Source organism: Phalangium opilio, unplaced genomic scaffold (assembly GCF_054372755.1).
Source record: "Phalangium opilio isolate 3A_F unplaced genomic scaffold, DU_Popi_V2 ptg000014l_1, whole genome shotgun sequence".
In the NCBI taxonomy this organism is placed as follows: domain Eukaryota; kingdom Metazoa; phylum Arthropoda; class Arachnida; order Opiliones; family Phalangiidae; genus Phalangium; species Phalangium opilio.
The window spans coordinates 3,118,511-3,142,808 of record NW_028324149.1 but is presented as its reverse complement, the minus strand read 5'-3'; the positions used below and the strand labels follow the sequence as shown (position 1 = coordinate 3,142,808).

Here is a 24,298-nt window from a genome sequence, read left to right as displayed (position 1 = left end):
TAAATAAAATATTAATTAATATGGTTGGGGATGTGTACTATATCCATTTGCGGTCTTAATGAGGATAAAAAAAATTAAAAATAATATTATAATTATGCGATACTTAAAAAAAAAAGATAAACTGCTACAGATATAAATTAAATTAAAAACTGAAGAAATAAAGGCTTGTTTTCAATAAGAAGTGGAGTTCTACTATCGTATTTTAATATCTGGAACTTCAACAGTCAACTTGTGATAACCCCATTCTTATCGTTGTTTCTTAAGCCTTGGTTAAAACTAAGACAGTTTTAATTATTTAATTATTGGTGTGTTTATGTTAATTAATTTTTTTTTTCAGGTGTGTTTCGAAAGGTAAGTCTTACAAAATTAATTTTTATCGGGTTTCAGCTCAGCGTTTCAGTATCACTTTAAAAAAAATGGCGGTGATACAGTATGGATGGTTGAGTAGATGTGAACTGAGCCCTTTTTTTTGCTCCGTGTTTAGCCTTTAATAATAAAGTTTAATTAAAGTTTAAAGCTAGGAATATTATTTAATTTAAATATTTTAAGAAGAAAATTTTATTTACTACTACAGAGGGCGGTAAATAACTGTAAATTCAAGAATATTTTGGACATTATTTGAAGCTTATTTCCCTTCCTGTTCGAAAACCGTTCGGATTGGAATGAGTGGGATTCGGAAAGGCCAGAATATAATGTAGAGGTAAGCCTAAATTAACAAAAATGGCGCGTTTACATTTTCCTGGTCGTCCAAATCAAAGAATCGGGAAATTGTGCGTGAAATATGTTCGAAACACGGATAAAACTAAATCGGATCCTTCGTTTAAAACTTTGGATAACATTGTTAATGGTTGGAAAACGTTTTACGATAACTACGGCGTCTCTAGCGAGGTAAGAAACATTTTTTTCCTTAAGCCTTGGCCATTGGCCTTCGTTACGTTAAATTCTTCAATTCCGTTAAGATTTTACCACTGACCTAATAATGGCTTGTAACTTAATACATTAATTACTAAGCCTAAGACGCTTGTCAGCTGAATATTGTAGCGTTTAAAACTATAATTATTAAGCCTATTTTATTAGAAGTAAATGTCGAACGCGTCTGTAATTTTTAGGATGAAGAATTCGAGGGGTTTGATAGGCAATCTGAGGATATTCCCGTTGTAAATACAGAACCTCCTAAAGAATCCGCGCTTCCCCGTGAAACTAATAAACTTAATACGACTGAAAATACTGTTAATCCAATCATCAAACTATTGCCAGTTCAAGTTGGAACTGATATTTTGAAAGATGCCTCTCTTACAACAACTGTGTTTACGAGTAGTTCTTCTGATTCTGAGGGATCAGGGTCTAATTCTAGAGGTAGGAGTGGCATGAGAGCGATCGCGCGAAAGGCTTACGATAAAATTATTAGAGAGGGTTTGTGCGTGCCGTCAGAAACGGACGAAATTAGTTTAACACGCAAAGAACTAAACATCGGTGTAAACTCAGACACGTGTAAAAGTGTTCCGCGTAAAAAGGACCCAACCAAGAAATTAGTTGAGAAGGAATTAGCTATTCCGTTACTCGAGGATAAGAATGTTGACGGTAATAAAGGCGAGACGCGTAAAACCGTATCTAAAGAACATTCTTCAAAACATCCGTCAGAAAAATTATCAAAAGGTGTTGAAAAGAAAGAGAAATTAAGTAAAAGCGTTCTTCCCAAACACGTTAAGAAAAAATCGAAAATTTCCTCAAATGAAAGCGTTAATATCATCACGAGTAATATCGAAACAATAAGTAAGCACGTAAAGAAGAAGTCTAAAAATATCGCGAATGTTAATGCGATTTCTACAACCTCTGACAAAAGTGAAAGCGTACAAACCCCTGACCAAAGTCATTTACAAACCATAACGACATTCGGGAAAAGTATAAACCTACCCTCCGTTAGTTCCCATTCCTCGAGAAGAATAATCCCCAAGAAACATTTCTTAGAAGATTACGACTCGCCCATTCGTTACTACGACAAAACGTCAAAATTTGACGAAACAACACCGCTAACCAGTAAAGAATCTAGTCCCGAACCGGTATCGAGTTCGATGCCTGATAACGAACCACCGGTTAAAAAACTAGGTTCCCTAGAACAACCCTTAGTTGTCGAAGGGAAAAGATCGTGGAAACCGAGTTTAAAAGTTCAAATGCAATTTTCGGAAGTCTCTTACGACGAATTGTGTCTTTTAAATCGTAAAAACGAACAGAAAAGCGGTGGCGCCAATTCCGTTAAGGACGTTATTAAAAAGGATATGGTCAGTCGTTACGCCAGTATTATCGCCAAAAAATCGAGTAAAGATCGATTAAACGAATCTAACGCGGGTTCCGCCAGTCCCACGAGTTCCAGTAAAGAGGATGACGTTAAGTTAGAGGAGAAAGTCGCTGCCAAGATTGAGAAACTTTTGAAATCGCAATGGGAATCTAGATTAAAAACTGTCGATAAATGCGCGATAAGTTTACCTCTGTCGCGTAAGAGAGCGGCCCAACAAACTCAAAGACATACGAAAAATATCTTAAGGAAAGCCAGACTTCAATTAAATAAACGAACTTTAATGAAGTTAAGAAAGGCCGAGAGTTTTCTAAACTTACCACCCGATAATAATGATCAGGACAAAAGTACTACGGAACAATCGCAAAAGATGTCCAAGAAATCCCTCAAACTTATGATGGCAAAAAGTGAGTACCTTTTTGATGTTGTTCGCGTAAATACGCGAAAACCTCGTTTTCGTTTATTGTTTTGCGTTTTTTTAAGTTCCGTAAAACATCAAAGCCTCGCGTTAGTCGCTATGCAATAATTGTAATTAATTTTAATTTATCGCACGTATAAGTTCATAATCATCGCTGCCTAAATTAAATACTTGTAGAGTGCTTTGATTATATTTAAAAACTAGTCATTTTTTATCACGTGATTACGCTATAAGTTCACTTATATTTTTAAATGCAATTTTCACGCCCTAAGTTTTCAATAAAATTCAATATTTCAATGTATTCACGCAATTGCACGCAAAAAAGAAAAAAAAAAACAATGATCCAGGAACAAAACGTCCCCGTTTCATATTTTTCACGTAGACTCATCTACACTAGCGTATGGCAAACCAGGCAGCATAACATGCGTAATTTGTGGCCACGTAAAATTCTACGCTCACGTTCAAAGGCGTTACAAGCGGCTAAGTTGCGAATCTTGCGGCAAATTTTTCGCCAAATTTATACGAAAACCGCGTCAGTTTTATTGCGCCAAAGAGGGTTCTTGTCCTATTCGGCCTCTAGTCGAATACTCTGATCCTTATAAACCCAAAAGAAAACTGCTCGATGGAAATAATACCACACGATGCGATGCTTGCTGGTTGAAAATTTGCATGGAAAAATTTACCGTTGAGAGTAACGTCTGGGACGAAATTTCTCAGTATATTCCCAGATTGGAAAAAACACCTCATAAACCCCTCATTGAGCACATTATTAACAAAGGTAATCAAATCACTTACAAAAAAGGCTTTCCGCTTCTTTCATTCGACCTTTTCACCTTTTAGTTTAATATTAGTTAAGTTCCCATTCAAAACTTCACCATGACATCATCTTGAGATAGTTTCGTGACTTTGCTTGATAGTTTACACCCTGTCTAATTCTCCCCCCCCCCACCCCCACTTGTCGGATGACCTATTCGTGACCTTTATCGTCGTTCTGGTCCCCCATAAAATAATAAATCCAATTTTTGTTAGACTCCCCATCTTCTATGGAACCAACTTCAACTACTGGCTCAGTTTCCGCGTTTTTAAGCCCAATCGAAGACTGTCTTCATAAAGCTAATAAGAAAGACGAAAATAATTCGTTGGAAATCAAACTACCACCCAGAAAAACCCCTAGACTTCGAGAACAGATCGAAGAACCATCTGTTTTAATTGAAAATAACGCTGACAAAAAGAAAACTCCTAAAATCGGGAAATTACACGTTAATACTGGTTTTGGCGGAGTTGCTTCTATTACCAACGTGCAACCGGATAGCACTAAAATGAGCGCCGATATTAGGGAACAAAATATGACCATTTTCTCTCAAAGCGACCCGGCTCGAGAAGAACTACGAATTGAAATTGGAAAATTTCCTAATGATGATTCAATCAAAACTAAAAAATTCTCTAATAAAGCAACGCATTATCATAAAGATTCCATCAGCCCAGCATTGTGTACGTTTAATGTCGTGTCTAGTTAGCACTGCGGATGACGTCCTAATGTGACGTCCTCCGTTTGCTACCATAAGTTTATAAGATATGTTCCTTCCATAAGCATGACACTTCCTATACTTCGTAATGCTAGGGACTTACAGCTCGAGCTCATTCGAGTACGACAACCGAGAGTTGAAGTCCCACACTCCGTTAATTTTGCAGTCCATCTGGTCCTATTTAGTCTGCACTAAGCGGCCTTTGATAGCGCCTCACTAGGCGTCACTTGACCTCGAATCTATGACCTACCTGATTCACTTCATGACAGGCTCCAGTTTCTAAGTTACCAGTGACAAACTTATGGCCATCATATCTTATGAACTTACATTGCCACTTAATATGTTCCGACACACTTTCATAATGAATTGTTTATTTAGTATCGCCGGCTATCGCGGCTGGCAGTCCCACCCCACCCTTTTTAACATCGTCAAACGCTAGCCATATTCAAGATTCCACAAACGCCGTCACGTCGATTGAACCCCCACCAAGGGGTCCTAGAATAAAACACGTATGTCGTAGAGCCGCCGTGGTTTTGGGTCCACCTAGAGCCACATTTCCATTACCGACTAATAAAATAAATAATCAAACTGGTGCCATACCCAGATCGGGGAAACCTATGCTTAGACAACCAGTTAATGGTAAGATTAACTTTTAACGACGTTAATCAGGGAATTTAATCGTTTCCCCCCATCGTTTCAGTCGGTGATAATTTTCCATCGGATAATTCCAAGAATTTCTTTAACTATCCAAAGAGTATGCAGGGTATTAGAACTGGTATGGGTAAACCAGGAGCTCCCTTTCAAACTAAGTTAATTGAAAAGAAACGCGAAAGCGGCAAAACGCTTTTGAAGTTACGGAAAGTTAGGTGTAAAGAATGCGAAGGTTGTCGAGCCGAGGATTGTGGCAAATGTATTTATTGTTTGTAAGTATTAGTATTACTTTGCTGGTAAACCATTCACGGTCCTAACGAGAGTCGTGCGTAACTAGGGACAAGAAGAAATTTGGTGGTCCTAATTTAATGAAACAAGCTTGCATGTACGTATTATTATTATTATTTGTTTTTAGGTGGTTTTTCATCAATTACTCTGACAATTAACGTTCGTATCATTAAGGTTTCGTCGTTGCCTTAAACCGCAATTCCCCGCCGTTAGTAAATCCTTCAATAAACCTCCACCAGAGGGTGAGGAAGACGACGGTCGCTCACCGGGTGGCCCCCGTCACGGCGGAGGTGGTGGTGGTTTGTCCTCAACGGGGACAGCGGCCATGTCCCCTTCCGCGGGTTCCTGTTCATCCACAACGAGCAGCGGAGGTGGCGGCGTTGGTCAATGCAGTTCCACTTGCCGTTCGGCCACGTCAAACGCCCCCGCCTCCTCCTCCTCTAATAATAACCAGGCATTTTCGGTACAGACGGCCGCGCCGTCTTGTTCTTCCTCCGCTAATAATAAAAACGATACGGAAGAACGCGAACCATTTGGTTTCGCGGCCAAAGGAACGCTAGATGAACTAGCCGGTAAAAAATCATCGACGTCCGTTGTTAATTTCAGCCAAATTTTGCCTGTAGCTTCTTCTTCTTCTTCCACTACTCCCGCTGCTGCACACGGCGTATTTTCGTCCCAAACTACTACTACTACTACTACTTCTAGTACTACTACTACACCTACTACTACTACTACTACTACTAGTCGTATACGCAATGTTACCAATAATCGTTGTTTCGCCACTAACGGACCGATTTCTCGCTGCACATTCTCGTATCGCGCTGCTGGTTTGGGTGGTTGTAAACGTTTAAAACGCAAAATTCCTCCCCGACAACTTGTTACTAATGCCATTAAACCCTTTGGTGGTGTTGGTGGTGGTGGTGGAGGAGGCGTTTTACAAAATGGTGGTGGTGGTGGTTGTGGTATCGGAGGAAATGTTTCGAAAGCGCCTCCTAGCAAGATCTCCGAGCAGACAATAGTCATTCCCATGAGAGGGAACTTCGTCAACCAGAAGGTATAGTACATGGACAGGTGTTGATATTGATATTGATATTGATATATATTGCCTAGTATGAAAGAATATATATATATATATATAGCAAAAGCGAACAATTAGGGATTTCAGGAATTGTATTCGCTTACAGTTTGTTCTTTCTTTTATTATTTAACGTATATATTTGCGTTCATATTAAAGAAAGGAAATTAAAATACAAGACGCGAGATTAATAGCTTATTAACTCGGGGACTTAACTAAGAATAGCTTGGACATTGGTCATCTGACTGTAGTTATAGGTTTGGGTTTGCCGAAACGGAAATAACTTGGGCAAATACTTTTAGTGTAAGACGCGAATTTCCGCGACAATCTCCAACGTTCCTGTTGAATACAGCTTTTAAACAGTAGTAGACCTAGCTCAGGTGCAATTCGGCAAGTCCGACTAACATGACGTCACGCGAGACGTCATTTCTGTCGCGTGTTGTAGGAGGACATATTAAAATATTAAACGAAGAGCCGCGATCTAGGGAAAGAGATAAAGATAAGCAATCAGTTTATTGTATTTAATCCTTTCTTTAAGCAAATCTACTTTTAATTTCTCGATGTTTTAATTTTTAATTTTAATTTTTAATTTTCCATAATTATTTTATCTCATCTGTCCATGTTTCTAAAACTTTCTAGTATCAGGTTGATTTAAATTTTCTAAAATTGGTTCGAGTACATTTCCTGGCATCCCTTTTATTTTGGACGGTCCCGCTTTTGCTATGATTGTGTGCTTAATATTAATTAATTAATAATTAATTAATTTGCGCGTGCGTGCGTGTGAACGGCTTTGTTTTAAAAAATTTTAACGCTCGGCTCTTTTAAAACTAATTAGAAGTAATTTTATTTCTAAATTTGATGATTACGTTTTTAAATTCGTTAGGGAAACAATGTGTTTGCTCCTAAGTTCCTAAATATAACGATTGGTGGGAAAGAACCGACTAAGCAGCCTTCCTTTAGAAGTTCTTCTAGTTGTCAGACTAACAACGTTCTCGTTAATCTTTGGGTGCGTTCAGGAACTTCGCCGTTTTAATTAGCCATATGCCTGATCAGCGCACATGGGCATAGCGGCCAAAATTGGAACTATCATAAGGATGAGCTTAAAGTAGTGGCACTCTATGTTAACTCCCTATAGGGCATAATAAGTCAAACCCTCGGAGATGCCATTACTCCATTTTATACGAGCTAAGAGCGGAAAAACGTATTTTATAAATTTTACACCTGTAAAATCTTTTAAAAAACACTTGGAACTTGTATTTCTACTTACTTTCGAGGAAATACCACCGTTTTCTGAAGGTAAGAGTCTTTTTTTATACATTTATTAGTAATAAAAACATTTAAGGCGAGCTAAGCCTTGGTTCCGTATAAAATGGAGTAATGGCATCTCCGAGGGTTTGACTTATTATGCCCTATAGGGAGTTAACATAGAGTGCCACTACTTTAAGCTCATCCTTATGATAGTTCCAATTTTGGCCGCTATGCCCATGTGCGCTGATCAGGCATATGGCTAATTCGATGAGTTTCGCTAATGAATGCGAGTATTTTCGACGGTGGGTTTTGCAGGATGAAAAAAACTCTTTGTCATCCAAAGAGCTTGGCTATGCCCTTCTTTCATCCTTTCCTCTAAGAGTTCAAGCGGTTTGTTATCATTGCGGTAGTTCGGGAATAGATAATGTAAGTTTTTGTATTTTTGCGTCATTTAAGTACCATTTAAGCGTCTTTGCTATCCGTTAGGTTGTTTATTGTGCGGTTTGTTGTGACCCCTATCACACGTACTGCGTTGATAAGCGTTATCAACCTATCAAATCGGATCTTAATAACTGGTGCTGCGTAAAATGTCAAAGTTGTAAAATTTGCGGGGGAAATAATAACGTAATTGATCTATTTTCATCAACTCGGGTGACAAAATTAAATGAGCGTAATCTACGGTATTTGCAGCTCATAAAATGCTCAAAATGCTGCGACGCTTACCACGGACGTTGTCTGGGTCTTCGTGGTAGTTATCCAATGACCTTGTCGAAGAATCGGCAAATATGGGTTTGTCCTTATTGCATGAAATGCCGTAGTTGCGGAAGCGTTTCCTTCGCTCCCAGCGACTATATGTGGGATTTCGATAACTCTCTATGCGAAGCTTGCTTGTCTATTTTGGAAAGTGGCGATAAATGCCCCGTTTGCGACAAACTGTATGAAGTTGACGATGACGAGTTGATGATGATTAATTGCTTCAAATGTGAAAGGTGGATTCACGCTCGCTGTGATAATATGTCAGGTTAGTAATATACTACTTTTATATTCATTTTCTGCGCGGACCGGTAGTCTTAATAGTATCGTGGACGCGTTAATTGAGCTTCATTTTCGTCATATCGTGTGCGCGGACGCGTAAATTAAGCTTCGGTTTCGTCATAGCACTCGCGGAACGGTAGTCTTAATAATATAGTGAACGCGTAAATTGAGCTTTATTTTAGTCATAGTGGGCGGACGCGTAAATTGAGCTTCATTTTCGTCATAGTGCGCGTACGCGTAAATTAAGGTTTATTTTCTTCATATCGCGTGCGCGGACGCGTAAATTAAGCTTCGGTTTCGTCATAGCACTCGCGGAACGGTAGTCTTAATAATATAGTGAACGCGTAAATTGAGCTTTATTTTAGTCATAGTGGGCGGACGCGTAAATTGAGCTTCATTTTCGTCATAGTGCGCGTACGCGTAAATTAAGGTTTATTTTCTTCATATCGCGTGCGCGGACGCGTAAATTAAGCTTCGGTTTCGTCATAGCACTCGCGGAACGGTAGTCTTAATAATATAGTGAACGCGTAAATTGAGCTTTATTTTAGTCATAGTGGGCGGACGCGTAAATTGAGCTTCATTTTCGTCATAGTGCGCGTACGCGTAAATTAAGGTTTATTTTCTTCATATCGCGTGCGCGGACGCGTAAATTAAGCTTCGGTTTCGTCATAGCACTCGCGGAACGGTAGTCTTAATAATATAGTGAACGCGTAAATTGAGCTTTATTTTAGTCATAGTGGGCGGACGCGTAAATTGAGCTTCATTTTCGTCATAGTGCGCGTACGCGTAAATTAAGGTTTATTTTCTTCATATCGCGTGCGCGGACGCGTAAATTAAGCTTCGGTTTCGTCATAGCACTCGCGGAACGGTAGTCTTAATAGTATAGTGAACGCGTAAATTGAGCTTTATTTTAGTCATAGTGGGCGGACGCGTAAATTGAGCTTTATTTTAGTCATAGTGGGCGGACGCGTAAATTGAGCTTCATTTTCGTCATAGTGCGCGGACGCGTTATTTAAGCCTTATTTTCTTCATAGCGCGTGCGTGGACGCGTTAATCAAGCTCCATTTCCACTGTGGCTCTCAATTACGCGTAGATTTATAAAAGAAAAACATTTTGCTTCCGCAGTGGATGTTTATAGAATTTTATCGAGCCTATCGGAGGAAGCGTTTTTTACTTGCCAACGTTGCTCGACGGAAAACAAACCCGATTGGTTTATCAAAGTTCAGGAAGAATTGAAAGCCGGCTTTCTCGTTATTCTCCATCCTTTGTTGCGTATTTCGTACCCGGATTGTCGCTTGTTCCATTTAGAGAATAATACAGTTACTGATACGGAAATGGAAGACAGGAATTCGGAAATACCCGCCACTTTAGAGGAAGTTCTCGAAGTGAAGACGACACTCGATTGCTCGGAAACTTTGAAAACAATTGGTGGTAAGTTTTGAAATTTCCCTTTTTTTTCTCTTTTTACGCGTAATAGTTAAACTTAATTACGTTAAATGTAAATATAGAGGTTGAATGTGAAGCTTGTTTTTTGGAACAAATCCAACCATATTCGAACGAAAATATTTTTAATATAGGTATACTTAAATATTATCATAAGTTTATAAGTGATATGTTCCTTCCATAAGTATATCCACACTCGGTGGTGGTTAATTTTGCAGTCTATCTAGTCCTATTTAGTCTGCATTACTAAGCCTTTGACAGCGCCTGACTTCGTGACAAGCTCCAGTTTCTAAGTTACCAGAATTTATAAACTTATGGAAGGAACTTATCTTATAAACTTATGATATTATTGATTTATTTAGAATTTTAAGTACATTTTTAGTAACTTGTAAATATATATATTTATTAGACAGTCCGCCAAATGAAATGGTAGAGGTTTTATACAGAGTAGAATGTGATTTTTATACTTGCATTGTAAGTTTATATAACCTATATAATGTGAACGCAACCTGTTTAGAATAATCGGAGGTTCTTATGGTCTTTAAAATTTTTTAAGGCTGATTTTAAGAAAGATGTGACGCATCTTATCAATACTAAGCTAAATGATCGTAAAGTTAAGGAACTATTTTATGTGGTAAGATCACCCCCTCACCCCCCAAAGCTCTTCGATCATAACCCTATAATAGTTTCCATAAGAATGGTTCTTTACCCGTACCATAAGTTTATAAGATATGTTCCATAAGAATTTAATGCTACAGAGAACGACAGGCGAGAGTTGAAGTCCTACACTCGGTGGTTAATTTTGCAGTCCTATTTAGTCTGTATGTACTAAGCCTTTGACAGCAGCGCCCCACTCACCAGGCCTCCTTCGCTTTACCTCGAATCTATGACCTACCTCATTCACTTCATGACAAGCTCAGGGTTCGTACGGAACCTGGATAACCTGGATAAGTCAGGGATATGAAAATTAGGCGAAAAAGTCAGGGATAAGTCAGGGATTTTAAAGTTTTTCCTAAAAAGTCAGGGATATGTCAGGGATTTTGTTTGGCATATCAAACCATGCTTCGAGAAATGCTAAATATAAGACAGGTGTGATGAAGTGGGCTCTGGTAAGCACCTTAAAATGGTCAGGGATATTGCCAAAATTTGGTCAGGGATAACCTGGAAAAGTCAGGGATTTTCAATGTAAAAATTTCGTACGAACCCTGAAGCTCCAGTTTGTAACTATTGACAAACTTATGGTGAACGTATCTTATGAATATATGCCCATACTTATGGAGGATGTGATTGGGTTATGAGTCGACAATAAGTATTTGACTGGGAAATATATATACGCGTTCTTTTATTAGCAATTGCAACGAATTTTCCCATGGTACAATCAACTAAAAACGAATAAAAAATGTTTGGTATCCAAAACGTTTTCAAACCCTCCTTATCAAGATCACAATTACGTTTTAAAAAAGCGTAAAATTAAGGATAAGAATTCGCGAAGCCCCATTATAAGAGACGCCCGTAAATGCGTTCTTTGTGGCGTCGTTGGTGATCAAAAATTACACGTACGTTAATTAATTATGATATAGGGTATTCCTAAAAGGGTGGTAATTATTGGACCTAAGTACAGTGGGACATGGTTCTATGGGAAATCATCCATTTTTGAGTTGAAAATGTTCTATACTTCTTTGACCGATTTTTGCTCTGAAAGAGACAACCCCTGAACAAATTATGAACATTGGAGTGTTTTAGGGATGTCCCCTTTAGATTTAAGTAAGAAACTTAACAAGGGGGTCATCCATGAACACTTCAATGTTCATAACTTGTTTAGGGGTTGTCCCTTTTGAATCAAAATCAGTCATAGAACTAAAGAACATTTTCGACTTTCCCGTAGAACAGTCCCATTTTACTTCGGCCCTATAATTATTTACCCTTTCTTTGGAACACTTTTTATAGTTTAAGTAAGTACAGAGGTGCATTATGGGTATTTATTTATTTATTAATTAAATAAATAGGAATCTGGGCCTTTGATATATTCAGGCCATAATACTTGGGTTCACGGTAATTGCGCGTTATGGTCAGCCGAAGTTAGGGAACACGAAAATTGCCTGCAAAATGTTCATACCGCAATAAAACGCGCTCGTTTTCTGGTTAGTAATTTCGTCTATTTTTTGGCCTATTTTTTATAAAAGGCTAAATTGTCTTAAGGTTTAATTTGGATATGTTTTATTAGAAATGTGCCTTGTGTAATCAAGCCGGAGCTACCGTGGGGTGTCACGTTAACGAATGTTTAGCGAACTATCACTATATGTGCGCGCGCAGATCGGGCGCCAAGTTTCAACAAGATAGAAAAATGTTTTGTTCATATCATCAATCGTTTGTCGTGGGTGATCCGGTCCAAGATGAACAGTTTAGGTTGAACAGGCCCCTGTTTATGGAGCCAACTGATAAGTCCACGAAAATATTCAGGAAAAAATGGCAGGATGGGATACCGTCTAATTCTGTTAGGATTTTAATTGGTACGTTGGTTTAATTTCATTTAATTAAGTTTAATTATTGGGTGGACGCGTTTGTTTACTGTTTACAGTAAGGTAGGTGTTTAGTCTGATTCTTTTCGCGTCTTTTCGTGGCCTTTCTATTTTTAATCGTGTTTAGGTTCATTGATGGTTGAAAGTTTGGGTTACCTTACGGAAGCTTCCGCCTGGGAAGATTGCCTTGTTCCGGTTTTTTTCAAGTAAGTTTTAAGTTTTTTTGTTTGGTTCTTTCGCGTCGAAGTGGGGGGTTTAACGGCATCTGCGGTTAACTTAACTAGAGATAGTTTTAATTAGGCCTACTTCGGTTTATTTATCTTCTTTTTGGTGTAGGAGTTCGGTTTTTTTTTAACAGCGGTCCTATAATTTCTATAAAATCCTATATTTTTGAATCTTCTCTATGTTATCCTATAATTTCATGAAAGGTCTTATAGTAAATATATTTTTGACTTAGTCCAAAGTTTTCGCGTAGTTTAGCATCAAATTTAGCTCTTTTATCGAAATAACATTTGACTAGACACCGAAATTGCGAAGTTTGCTATATATTTTTTTTATATTATAATTTACTTAAGTTCCTCTGAATTTTCAAAGTAAACTCCAATTTGTTATTTTTTGAGATTTTCTACATGGTTTAATCAAAAATAGTATAATATATGAATATTTTTAGTCTTATATTTTCATACATTTTTTCTCCTACATAATCCTATAATTTCGGAACAAAATCCTATTTTTCCTATAAGGAATTTAAATTTTTGGCTGGACTTATGTTTCAATCGTAAAATATAGTTTGAAATGCAAATTATGAATGAAAGTTCCAAAATTAGTACTTTAAGGTTAAAACTTACGGTGTTATTAATAATTGACAGGTGAGAATTATTATACTTAGGTTTAAGAGTTAGTTTTAGAATCGAAATTGATGGGTTTCATAGTAAAAAGGTAAGTCGGTAGATATAGGAACCGGGCTACGTTTATATTATCATGTTTTACCTGTGAAATCAATAAAAACTACGTATCGGTACGTACTGCTACAAAACCGCCTCGTTTGAAAACAAAATCCCCCCTTTTCTTAATTTCAATAGATGCACCAAACAATTTTGGAGCACAAAAAACCCGTTGAAGAAAGTTTCGTACCATTTTCAAACTGTCTTAGTAACTCCCAAAAGTTGTAAAAGCCAAACACCAATTGGTGAACACGAAACGATCAATCATTGCCCGAAATTGAAACGCGTTAATAAACAACCCTACCCTATTGCCAATCCCTTAAGCGGTATCGACAAAATAAGCGTTTGTATCGGTGAAAACGAAATCGGTACCGTTTCTATCAGAGACTCGGCCAAAAAGGTTGCCCTTAAACGAACATCGAACAATAAGAAATACGGTGTTGATTATGATAAACTTAGTTCCGAAGAAGTTGCCGTTGTTAATAAAGAAATGTGCGCCGGAAATATTGAACACGTCGTTAGTTTAACGGAATTATTAACGACTGAAAATAAACTGAGTTCCAAAGATGTAGGCCTACCATCTTTGCAAAATTCACGCGATGTCGCCGAGGTATTAGACGATGTAGCCCGTATCGTTAGCGAATCGAATGAACTTTGCGACAATAATTTATCTAACTCGGATTTGCAGACTTCACTTGACGTCACGGAGTTATTAGATAATGTTACGCGAGTTGTCTGCGAATCGAATGAACTCGCAAACCATTTGCAAGATGAAACGGAGGTTTTGGACATACTCCATTTAATTTTGAACACGGTATGCGCCGTTGATGACTCCGTGACAGTTCAGTCGCGATGCAACGATATTTTGAGTTCGTCTAAGGTACTTGATGAGTCGCGAGTGAGTCAAGTAGTGAAATTTGATAATAAAGTCTCCGTTTCTTGCCAAACTGACTCAACACCGAATTTAACGTTCATTTTAATCGAAGATGTTGAGGAAGAGCGTACCGTTAAAGATATCGATGAAACGGTCGAGTTTTTATTGAACGCCGTTGCTCGGAGTAACGAAGTCAATTTAAACGAAACAAAACCAACTAATATTAACGAAATTACAATTAAAATTGAGGAGAATTCCGTGGTTAAAGATGGAAAAAATGGGTTCAGTAAAGTAAAATTGGAGGAAGATTCGAAAATTGACGATTCTGCCATTAACACGCTATCCGAATTGTTTATACAGAATAACTATAGCAGTGTTACTGAAATTGAAAATAAAGACATTTTAAAATCACCTACTAAAAATGGGACCAAACGGCGCAAACGTAAAAGAACGCTGGAAGATCTATTGAAAACATATCCGCTTAGGAGTAAACGTTACCAAGACACTTTACAGTATATAAAAAAGCATTGCGTACCCGCTGTTAAAGAACGCTTATTCACTGGATCCGTTGATAGCAACGAAACCAGTTCCGAGTGTTCCGTATTACCCATGACAATATCCGTGACTAACGGATATAGCGAGACAATATCTTCGGACGAAGATGGGGCCGTTGACGTAGATTCAGTCGTCACCTCACTAAGGTCATTGCGTAATACGCCATCGAGATTATGCCATTTGACAAGCGTACTAAGTAACACGAAGCACAAGTCAATGTCGTCGAGGAAAAAGCGGTTTAGTGATAGTAATAACAATAATGGTTACGTTAAGGGTAAATTGACAAATGGCGGGACGCTTTTGAATGACTCGATTCAAACCGAATCACCTCCTCCGCTATCGAATGGTGGAACTGATTACGTTAATTCGAATCGCGATCAACGTCATTTTGAGTTGAAGGAACATCGAGGGTTGAATATGCCCAATAGAAATGAAACTAGTGAAATGAACCATACCGAAACCGATGTCGAAGGTCGGTTAACTAAAGACAAAACAGGGTCAGCTTCTTGGAATAACAGGGTAGGCAACGTCGATGAAGCGTCCGAATTGTACAAGTGTTTCAAGTGTAAAAGGACGTATCGCACGAAAGAAAGTTTTAATAAACACGTTGAGTTTTGTAATTTTGAAGTCGATTCGAGTTCCAACGATGAAGATGATCAAACGGATGAAAAGGAAGCTGTCGCGCTTCCGGCGTCACAAAATGTCGTTGATAATAAAACGGAAGCTTATTCGCAAACGTATTCAAGGACTGTCGTGACGGAACCACGTGAAATTGTAAGGACTTCGGTGGCCAGCCCCACTGTTGAAATTCCGGCGGCTTCTGTTTCGTACACGCCACAAATTAAAGTGGACGCTGAAATGGTAACACCAGTATTGGCTGTAGAAGCGACAATTGATAGTATTAATGCCGTAAACGTTACGAGTCTTCCCGATGAAATTAGTAACTCTACTATGATAATTGATACGTCGATAAGCGAAAGTCCCACAACTCCTAAAGGCGCACCGTTTTATAAACCAACTAAACTGAAATCGCTACTTCCAAAACCTCCTCCGCCTTCCAGTGTCTCTACTTCCCCTAATAAGGTTCCCGCCACGCCCAAAGCAATTACCCCGATTAAACGATGCGAAAATACGGAAGGTATTCAAATGCAAGTACCATCCGATGACAAAATAAACGTCGCAACTCCCGAGAGGGTGACAAGTACCACACAAAAATATCAGAATCAGCATCAAAACTCGTCTCAAAATTCAGTTTCTTCGAAATCAACACCACTCGAAGAACTCGAAACTTTGTGCGGCAAGTCGGATATTGTACCTATTCAAGGGGGGACGTTAGTAATCCCGAAAAATGACTTCACTCCACCGCGAGAACCTTTGAATTGCGGCGGTGCAAATTCCACCGTTCCGTTGCCATTACCTCCCAATCAAAATTTATCGTACTTGGGAGCTTTGACGGTATCAAATAATGATACCATGAAATTTACCCTTAATTTGCCTTTTATATCTGACAATCCTAACGTGGTCTCGCAACTTCATACTCTACAACAACTTATGGGTGGAAACAACCATATTACAACGGAACATAATATGATGACGATTGATCCGTCACAAAATTCGGTCTTCCAGCAATTAGGTCTTTCATTCGCCAATCATCAAACGCAGTCTGTTAATTTTCAAACCGCCGCTCAAAATTCCATTCAAATAATTCCGCAAAATTGTATGAGTAACGCGATTTTTCCACAAACCGCGCAAATTACCCCGATTCACTTAAATCAAGTACAGGGGTTCAACCAGCAATTCGTAACGACCAACAACGTACACGCGCCAACGCAGTTTACGCAATTGCAACAAATTCAACCCAGTATTCAAGTTCAGAACGTGCAATTTCCTCAGTTTCAGGTTCAGTCTTTGCAAAATTATAACGCGGCTTCCAATCAAATTGAGTTTGCGGCGCAATCTCATGGTCATGGGCAAAATTTTGCCGGTCAAATTCAACAGCTTCAAGTGATGCAATCTGGCTCGGTTCAGCAAATTGTTCATACTCAGGATAACCAGCAACATTTGGTTAAGTTGAATGGCGGGCAGCAAGTTATTCAGCTAAAAGAAGGGCAGCAAGTTATTCATCTAAAGGAAGGGCAACAATTGTTTCAGTTGAAGGATGGACAGCTATTTCAGCTGAAAGGACCTGAAATGGTACAAGTCAAAGATCGGCAACATTTGCCGCACGTTTTGGAACGACAGCTAAACCATATACAGTCGGGGCAGCAATTAAATAATGTTTTTACTGGGCAGCAATTTGTACAAAGTCAACAGTTTGTTCAGAGTCAAGGTTTGGTGCAGCTGAGCCAGAATCAAGCTATAACTCATTTGAACCAGAATAATTCATTGTCGCAATTTAACCACATGAGTCAAAACCAAAACATGGCGCAATTTAACCAAAATCAAGCCCTTGTCCAGTTGGGACAAACTCAAGTAATGATGAATGTTAATCCAAATCAAATTCACGTTCAAAATCAACCTGTTTCGCAATTTAACCAGCAATTGCAAGTGTTGTCGCATTTGAACCAGAATCAAGTTACGGCTCAGTTTAGTCAAAATCAAAATGCTGTTAGTCAATATAGCCAACACCAAGGAAACTTAGAAAATCAAAGAACTTTACAGAATAACCTAATTCAAATGTCTCATAATTTGGCTCCGCATGTTTCTCAAACATTGCAAAAGAGTTCATTTGAGGCGAGTAACGGTGCGATTCAGAAAGCGAATCAAAGTCAGGGTCAAATTAGCCAATACCAACGGGCATTACAACAAATGACAATGAATCAAGGTACTCAAAGTGCCCAATGTCAGACTTCTCAACATACAAGTCCCCAGTGCCAAGCTTCTCTTCAGCCGAACCTTCAATCTCGAACTTCACTTCAGTTGAATCCTCAATGTCAGCCTTCACATCCCCAACGTCACTCTTCGACCCAACCGAACCCCCAACGTCACTCTTCGACCCAACCGAACCCCCATCGTCACTCTTCGCTCCAACCGAACCCCCAACGTCACTCTTCGCTCCAACCGAACCCCCAACGTCACTCTTCGCTCCAACCGAACCCCCAACGTCACTCTTCGCTCCAACCGAACCCCCAACGTCACTCTTCGCTCCAACCGAACCCCCAACGTCACTCTTCGCTCCAACCGAACCCCCAACGTCACTCTTCGCACCAACCGAACCCCCAACGTCACTCTTCGCACCAACCGAGCCCCCAACGTCACTCTTCGCTCCAACAGAACCCCCAACGTCACTCTTCGATCCAACCGAGCCCCCAACGTCACTCTTCGATCCAACCGAGCCCCCAACGTCACTCTTCGATCCAACCGAGCCCACATAGTCAATCTCCACGTCAACCAAGTCCTCAACGCCAATCTCCACTTCAACCTAGTCCACAATGTCAAGTATTATGTCAATCAGGTCGCCAACAACAAATTTCACTTCAACCGAGTCCCCAACATCAATCTCCTCTTCAAACGAGGCCACAACATCAATCTTCAATTCAGCCGAGTCCCCAACGTCAATCTTTTGTTCAGCCGAATCTGAAATGTCAGTTATCCTTTCAAGCGAGTCACCAACGTCAGTCATCACCGAATCCCCAGCCTCAGACTTCTCTTCAACCAACTCCCAAACTTCAACCTTCTCTTCAACCGACTCCCAAACTTCAACCTTCACTTCAGCCGACTCCCCAACTTCAACCGATTCCCCAACACCAGTCTACAGTTCAACCGATTCCCCAACACCAGTCTACAGGTCAACCGATTCCCCAACACCAGTCTACAGGTCAACCGATTCCCCAACACCAGTCTACAGGTCAACCGATTCCCCAACACCAGTCTACAGGTCAACCGATTCCCCAACACCAGTCTACAGGTCAACCGATTCCCCAACACCAGTCTACAGGTCTACCGATTCCCCAACACCAGTCTACAGGTCAACCGATTCCCCAACACCAGTCTACAGGTCAACCGATTCCCCAACACCAGTCTACAGGTCAACCGATTCCCCAACACCAGTCTACAGGTCAACCGATTCCCCAACACCAGTCTACAGGTCAACCGATTCCCCAACACCAGTCTACAGGTCAACCGATTCCCCAACACCAGTCTACAGGTCAACCGATTCCCCAACACCAGTCTACAGGTCAACCGATTCCCCAACACCAGTCTACAGGTCAACCGATTCCCCAACACCAGTCTACAGGTCAACCGATTCCCCAACACCAGTCTACAGGTCAACCGATTCCCCAACACCAGTCTACAGGTCAACCGATTCCCCAACACCAGTCTACAGGTCAACCGATTCCCCAACACCAGTCTACAGGTCAACCGATTCCCCAACACCAGTCTACAGGTCAACCGATTCCCCATCAGCTGCCTCAGCGCCAGTCTTCACTTCAAAGCACTCTCGTACGTCAATCGAGTCCTCCTTGTCACCAACCTTCACTCCAAGAAATTCCCCAATGCGAAACTACGCTTCAAAGAAGTACGCAATCAAACCAAGCTTCCTTCGAACCACGCACCCATAACCAAACTTCTCAACAACAAATTTCCTCCACTCAAACGTGTACTCCGAATTCGATACCAGCGTTGACGCAAAATCAAATTGATCAAAACCCTTTCCCTCAAGAACCTATCGTGCCTAACCATATCCAATCTAAATCGCAATCCCACCAAAACCTAACTAAATTAAAAACTATTCAACAACCAACTCAACAACCGAGTAAACCAGATTGGAATAGACTAGCGCAATTGATTCAACAATGCCGCAAAAGTCCGGAAAAACCAAAAACCATTCAAATTCACAATAAAGTCATCAAAAATCCCAATACGGTAGCTTATCGTCTAAACGAAATTAAATCGAAACAGCAAAACCGTAAAGTGGTTATTAAACCAAATGTAAACCGCCTCAGTAATGGTCAATCAAATAATCAAAGCGGCTTGCCAAAATCGAATGCGGTTCATGTTGGATTAGATAGCAAATCGTCGGTTAATAAAGTCAGTAAGCCAGACAACGAAGATACACCAGAAAACTTGAATCTCGTGCAAGAATTGGGTTCGGGAAAATTTCGGTTACCACCGATTACCCCTAATGAAGATTGCGATCAACAGATTGAACTTGGACCACTAAATAACTGTACTTCAAATGATCTCTCAAAAACAGAGCGGCCAGTTAATGGAGAGGCTAACGCGATATCTAAACCTAAACCAATTAAAAATAACGTAATACCGTATAACATTCATCGGATGAAGTATATGGAACATTTGAAATTGATAAAGAAAAATCGACCTGCTTCGATATCAAACGATACCCAAGAAAATTCCGACGATAATAAATTAAACGCTATCGAAAACACTGCGGATTGTAAATCGGTTTCTAATCAATATAATGGATTTGGAACCCCAAATTCCAATGGTGTCGATGTTCAGAGCGAAATTGGGGATCAGGCACAAAGTGTTCCCGACTCAAATCTTTACAAAAGTGAAGAAAAATCGAAAAATTCCGTTGAAAATGATGAACTGCTGAAGAAACTATTCCCATCCTTAAATAACGTTGGTGCATTTAACAACTCGAGTGTTAGCGAAGAAAATAAACAAGACTTAAAAACAACCGAAGAAGGAAACCGTACCGATGATGATAAAACTCTATTACTTAACGATGTCCCAAAGTTTCAAGAAAATTTAAATTTAAGCCAGGAGACCACTGATAAAATCTCTACGCAAGAGACGGTGCCCGACATTAACAGTAACAAATCAGAGAACCAAGAAGTCGCGACAGTTCAACAACAAGAACGAAATATCGAATTAGCTTCCGAACTTTCTAGACTGTGTTACAGCGAAACATTCATAACGATTATACGTAAAGCCGCTGAACAAATGCTGAAATTATCATCGAAATATTCAGCCGAAAAGAAAATAAAAGATACGCCATTACCTAGTCCCGATCTTAAGGCGATACATAACACCGCCTTGAAAAGAACGAAAAAACACTTGAAAAGAAAAGCCTTGAAGGCGTCCAAAAACGCCAAGAACGGTTTAAAACATACCGAAATTGACCTCAGCCTTGACGCTAATGAGGGAACGAACAATTTTGATTATAGTTTAAAAGGTATGTTTTAATTGATGGTAGTTACGTTAATTGCTAAATATGGTAATTGACTTCGCAGCGTCAATTCTACCACGCGGTCCACCACCCAAAAAAGCAAAATTATCGTCAAAAACGACAACGGATTACCACAATGACTTAGTAATAAACGATGCTGATCCAAAATTTTACCAGTCTTCCACGAACCCCGAGGAATTGGGTGATAAACCGTACATTATGTTTGAGATTACCAGCGAAGATGGCTTTCACGTTAGATCTACTTGTATCAAAGGTAAGTGAACGAACCGCGGCAATTACGCTTTTTACCTTGCAATGGTAATGATGGCCCACGCGTATATTTTTGAAATGAACGTTTAGAAGCGTGGAAAGCTGTTCTATCGCGTCTCGAAAACGCCAGAGCCGCTAAACACATGAAAAATATTAACTTTAGAAAAGATGGTAAGAATTTTTTAACGGTTAAATTTTAACGTAAATTCAAATTGTTTAAATTGTCTTTGTAGAAATAGATGGTTTGGCGATGTTGGGACTTAAACATCAATCAGTCGCGTATCTTCTTGAACAATTACCAGGCGCGCAAAATTGCATAAATTATAAATTTAGGTTTCATAAACCTCCGTCAGTTCAAGAAGAAAAACTACCCGAGAATCCTAGCGGTTGTTTGAGAACGGAACCGTTTAGTACGAGAAAAGAGTACGATATGTTCAACTTCTTAGCGTCGCATCATCGAAACCGACCCGACTTTGAACCAACTGGTGAAACTGAAGAAGTAACTGTTATGAAATCCTCCAGAAGAGCCACGAGTTTGGACTTACCAATGGCCATGAGGTTCCGACATTTGAAAGAGTCGGCCAAAGAAGCGGTTGGCGTTTTTAAGTCTTATATCCATGGACGAGGGTTGTTTTGCAAAAGAACCATCGAAGCTGGTGAAATGATTATAGAATATGCTGGAGAGGTCATTAGGTCATTGCTGACGGATAAACGAGAAAAATATTATGAAAGCAAGGTGAGCTCATTTTTCAAAGTCTTTTACATAGCGGACGATGTTTATCTAACGCGGTTATAAGCAACTATATTGTACAAGGCTTAAAGTTAGGACTAACGCGGCGTTACTGTCTTTGGGGTTACAGGGTATTGGGTGTTACATGTTTCGTATTGACGACAATGAAGTGGTTGATGCTACAGTTCACGGAAACGCCGCAAGGTTTATAAATCATTCTTGCGAGGTATTTTTCCCAAAACATTTCCTAAATTTAAATTAATTAATTTGCTCTATATTATTATTATTATTATTATTAAATATTTCCATCAGCCAAACTGCTTTTCAAAAGTTATCGCTGTTGAGGGTAAAAAACATATCGTGATATTTGCCTTAAGAAGGTAAATTTATAAAATTTTAAATAAAAAAAAAATACTGCTGAGATTTATATAAATAATTTTGATTGGCTGTAGGATATGGAAAGGGGAGGAGCTAACGTACGATTATAAATTCCCGATTGAAGTTGACAAAATCCCTTGCCTCTGTGGTTCAAAACGTTGCCGAAAGTACTTAAACTAACTCGGAAGTAAGAGTAAGGTTTTCAACATTTTAATGACGAAAATTACAAGAAATTGGACCAATTTAGGCCTTTTTTTATAAACATATAATTGAGCTTTTAACAGAAATTTGCGTGCGTTTTATAGTTACAATTTTAAAGATTCGCATTTATTTCTATGAACAAAATTAAATTATTATTTAGTCTTATGTAACATAATCAAAGCAGAGATTATTTTATTTTTGGTTTTTGTTTTAGAATTTTTATTTGTGAAATTGACATTTGTTTTTCTTTATTAGTTTTTTTGTTTATCGTAATTCAAAATGTTTAAAAGAAAACAACACGGACGCGGTCGATGTTCGCAAAGGCCTAATGCTAAGCCTTTAAACACTATTGAAAGATGTAGGAATATTCCTTAGTTTACTAAGCCTTGTCTAAAACGAATAAAAGAATCAACAAAGGCTTAGGATTTTAAGGTTATGGCATTTTTGACCTTAGTTAAGCCTAATTTAGTAAAATAGAGCTTGATTATATAAAACATAACTAAAAAGTGCCTTTACCAGCGTCTAAATTTGGAATTAGGCGCTTGGCGAAACTTTTAAATAAATAAAACTTGGATCAGCCTATTTCTACATAATTCCATTCGAGCTAATTAATTTTCGTGTTGTTTCGAGTATTTTTTTTACGGACATATTTCTTAAGCCTCGTACAGTGCAGTGTTTCAGTCATATTCGGCGCGCCATTGTAAAAAAAAAATAATAAATAAATAAATATATAACCCTACTACCCTAGGAAACACTGTGATGTGAACTATAACCTAACTTTTAGCACGAAAAAACAAAATAATAATAATAATATGCTTTGTATTTAAAATGGCGTCCCATTTGATGATAAAGTCACAAAAGTTGAAAAATTAAAGAAATTTAACTTTGCATTTCAATTTCTTTTATAATATTCCACGTAATATTTTGTTCATTAATTGAAAGGTAGGTGCCTTAATTATTCAATTTGTTTAATTATAAGCTTAATACTAATTTTTGACGAAATTATGATGAGTAGCAGACGACTTTAATCGTAAAATGTCCCATATTTTGTTTTAGCCTAATACTGATTTTTGACAAAATTATTGTGAGTAGCAGACGACTTTAATCGGAAAGAGGAATAGTCAAGGTCGGAAATAAGCACATTGTCCAATAAAATTTTCAAAAGTCCCGTATTTTTTTTTTATTTACCTTAATACAGATTTTTGCCAAAATTATGAGTAGCAGACGACTTTAATCGCAAAGAGGAATAGCCAGGGTCGGAAATAAGCACATTGGCTAATGAAATTTTAAAAGCTATATGTTTTTTAGCTTAATACTGATTTTTGACAAAATTATTACGAGTAGCACACGAATTTAATCCGAAAGAGGAAAGGTAGCCTTTAACTATTTAATTATAAACCTAATACTAATTTTTGACAAAATTATTATGAGTAGCAGACGCCTTTAATCGAAAAGATGAAGCAGGCGACAAGTAAGTATTGTGATAATATGATTGGCTAATAATATGATCCGAGTCGGGTGCCGTTTTAAAAATAGGGTAGTTTTACTGAAGTCTCCCGTACTATTGCTCCATGGTGAGAGAAATCCAGTTTAGCAGACGATGGGAAAACGAATTTTGAGTCTCGTAGTCCGTGGGTTTTAAATTTTGCCGCCAAAGTGCCAAATTATGCAAGAAAGTTGCGGTAGACTTGTAATTTCGTTGTTGCAATTAATA

At 38.8% G+C, this 24,298-nt stretch overlaps 1 protein-coding gene across 3 annotated transcripts; it reads left to right on the top strand.

Moving 5' to 3' along the window:
* Positions 1-74: 74 nt before the first annotated feature.
* On the top strand, positions 75-23,474 carry LOC149705109 (uncharacterized). 3 transcript variants are annotated; one of them, XM_089865290.1, is made up of 28 exons: positions 75-888; positions 1,110-2,700; positions 3,094-3,489; positions 3,741-4,202; positions 4,616-4,876; positions 4,938-5,160; positions 5,226-5,273; positions 5,351-6,230; positions 7,135-7,257; positions 7,815-7,925; positions 7,986-8,123; positions 8,190-8,520; positions 9,660-9,965; positions 10,043-10,111; positions 10,387-10,451; positions 10,534-10,611; positions 11,327-11,533; positions 11,984-12,118; positions 12,202-12,487; positions 12,624-12,702; positions 13,579-18,542; positions 18,573-21,011; positions 21,070-21,279; positions 21,366-21,446; positions 21,509-22,011; positions 22,136-22,231; positions 22,318-22,385; positions 22,458-23,474. In XM_089865290.1, the coding sequence occupies exons 1-28, from the start codon at positions 721-723 to the stop codon at positions 22,561-22,563; spliced, it is 14,424 nt and encodes a 4,807-aa protein (XP_089721416.1). In that variant the 5' UTR covers positions 75-720; the 3' UTR covers positions 22,564-23,474. The 3 variants fall into 3 exon arrangements, with proteins under 3 accessions (XP_089721416.1, XP_089721415.1, XP_089721417.1); XM_089865289.1 differs by having other exon boundaries at positions 13,579-21,011; XM_089865291.1 differs by lacking the exon at positions 3,094-3,489 and having other exon boundaries at positions 13,579-21,011.
* Positions 23,475-24,298: the final 824 nt, after the last annotated feature.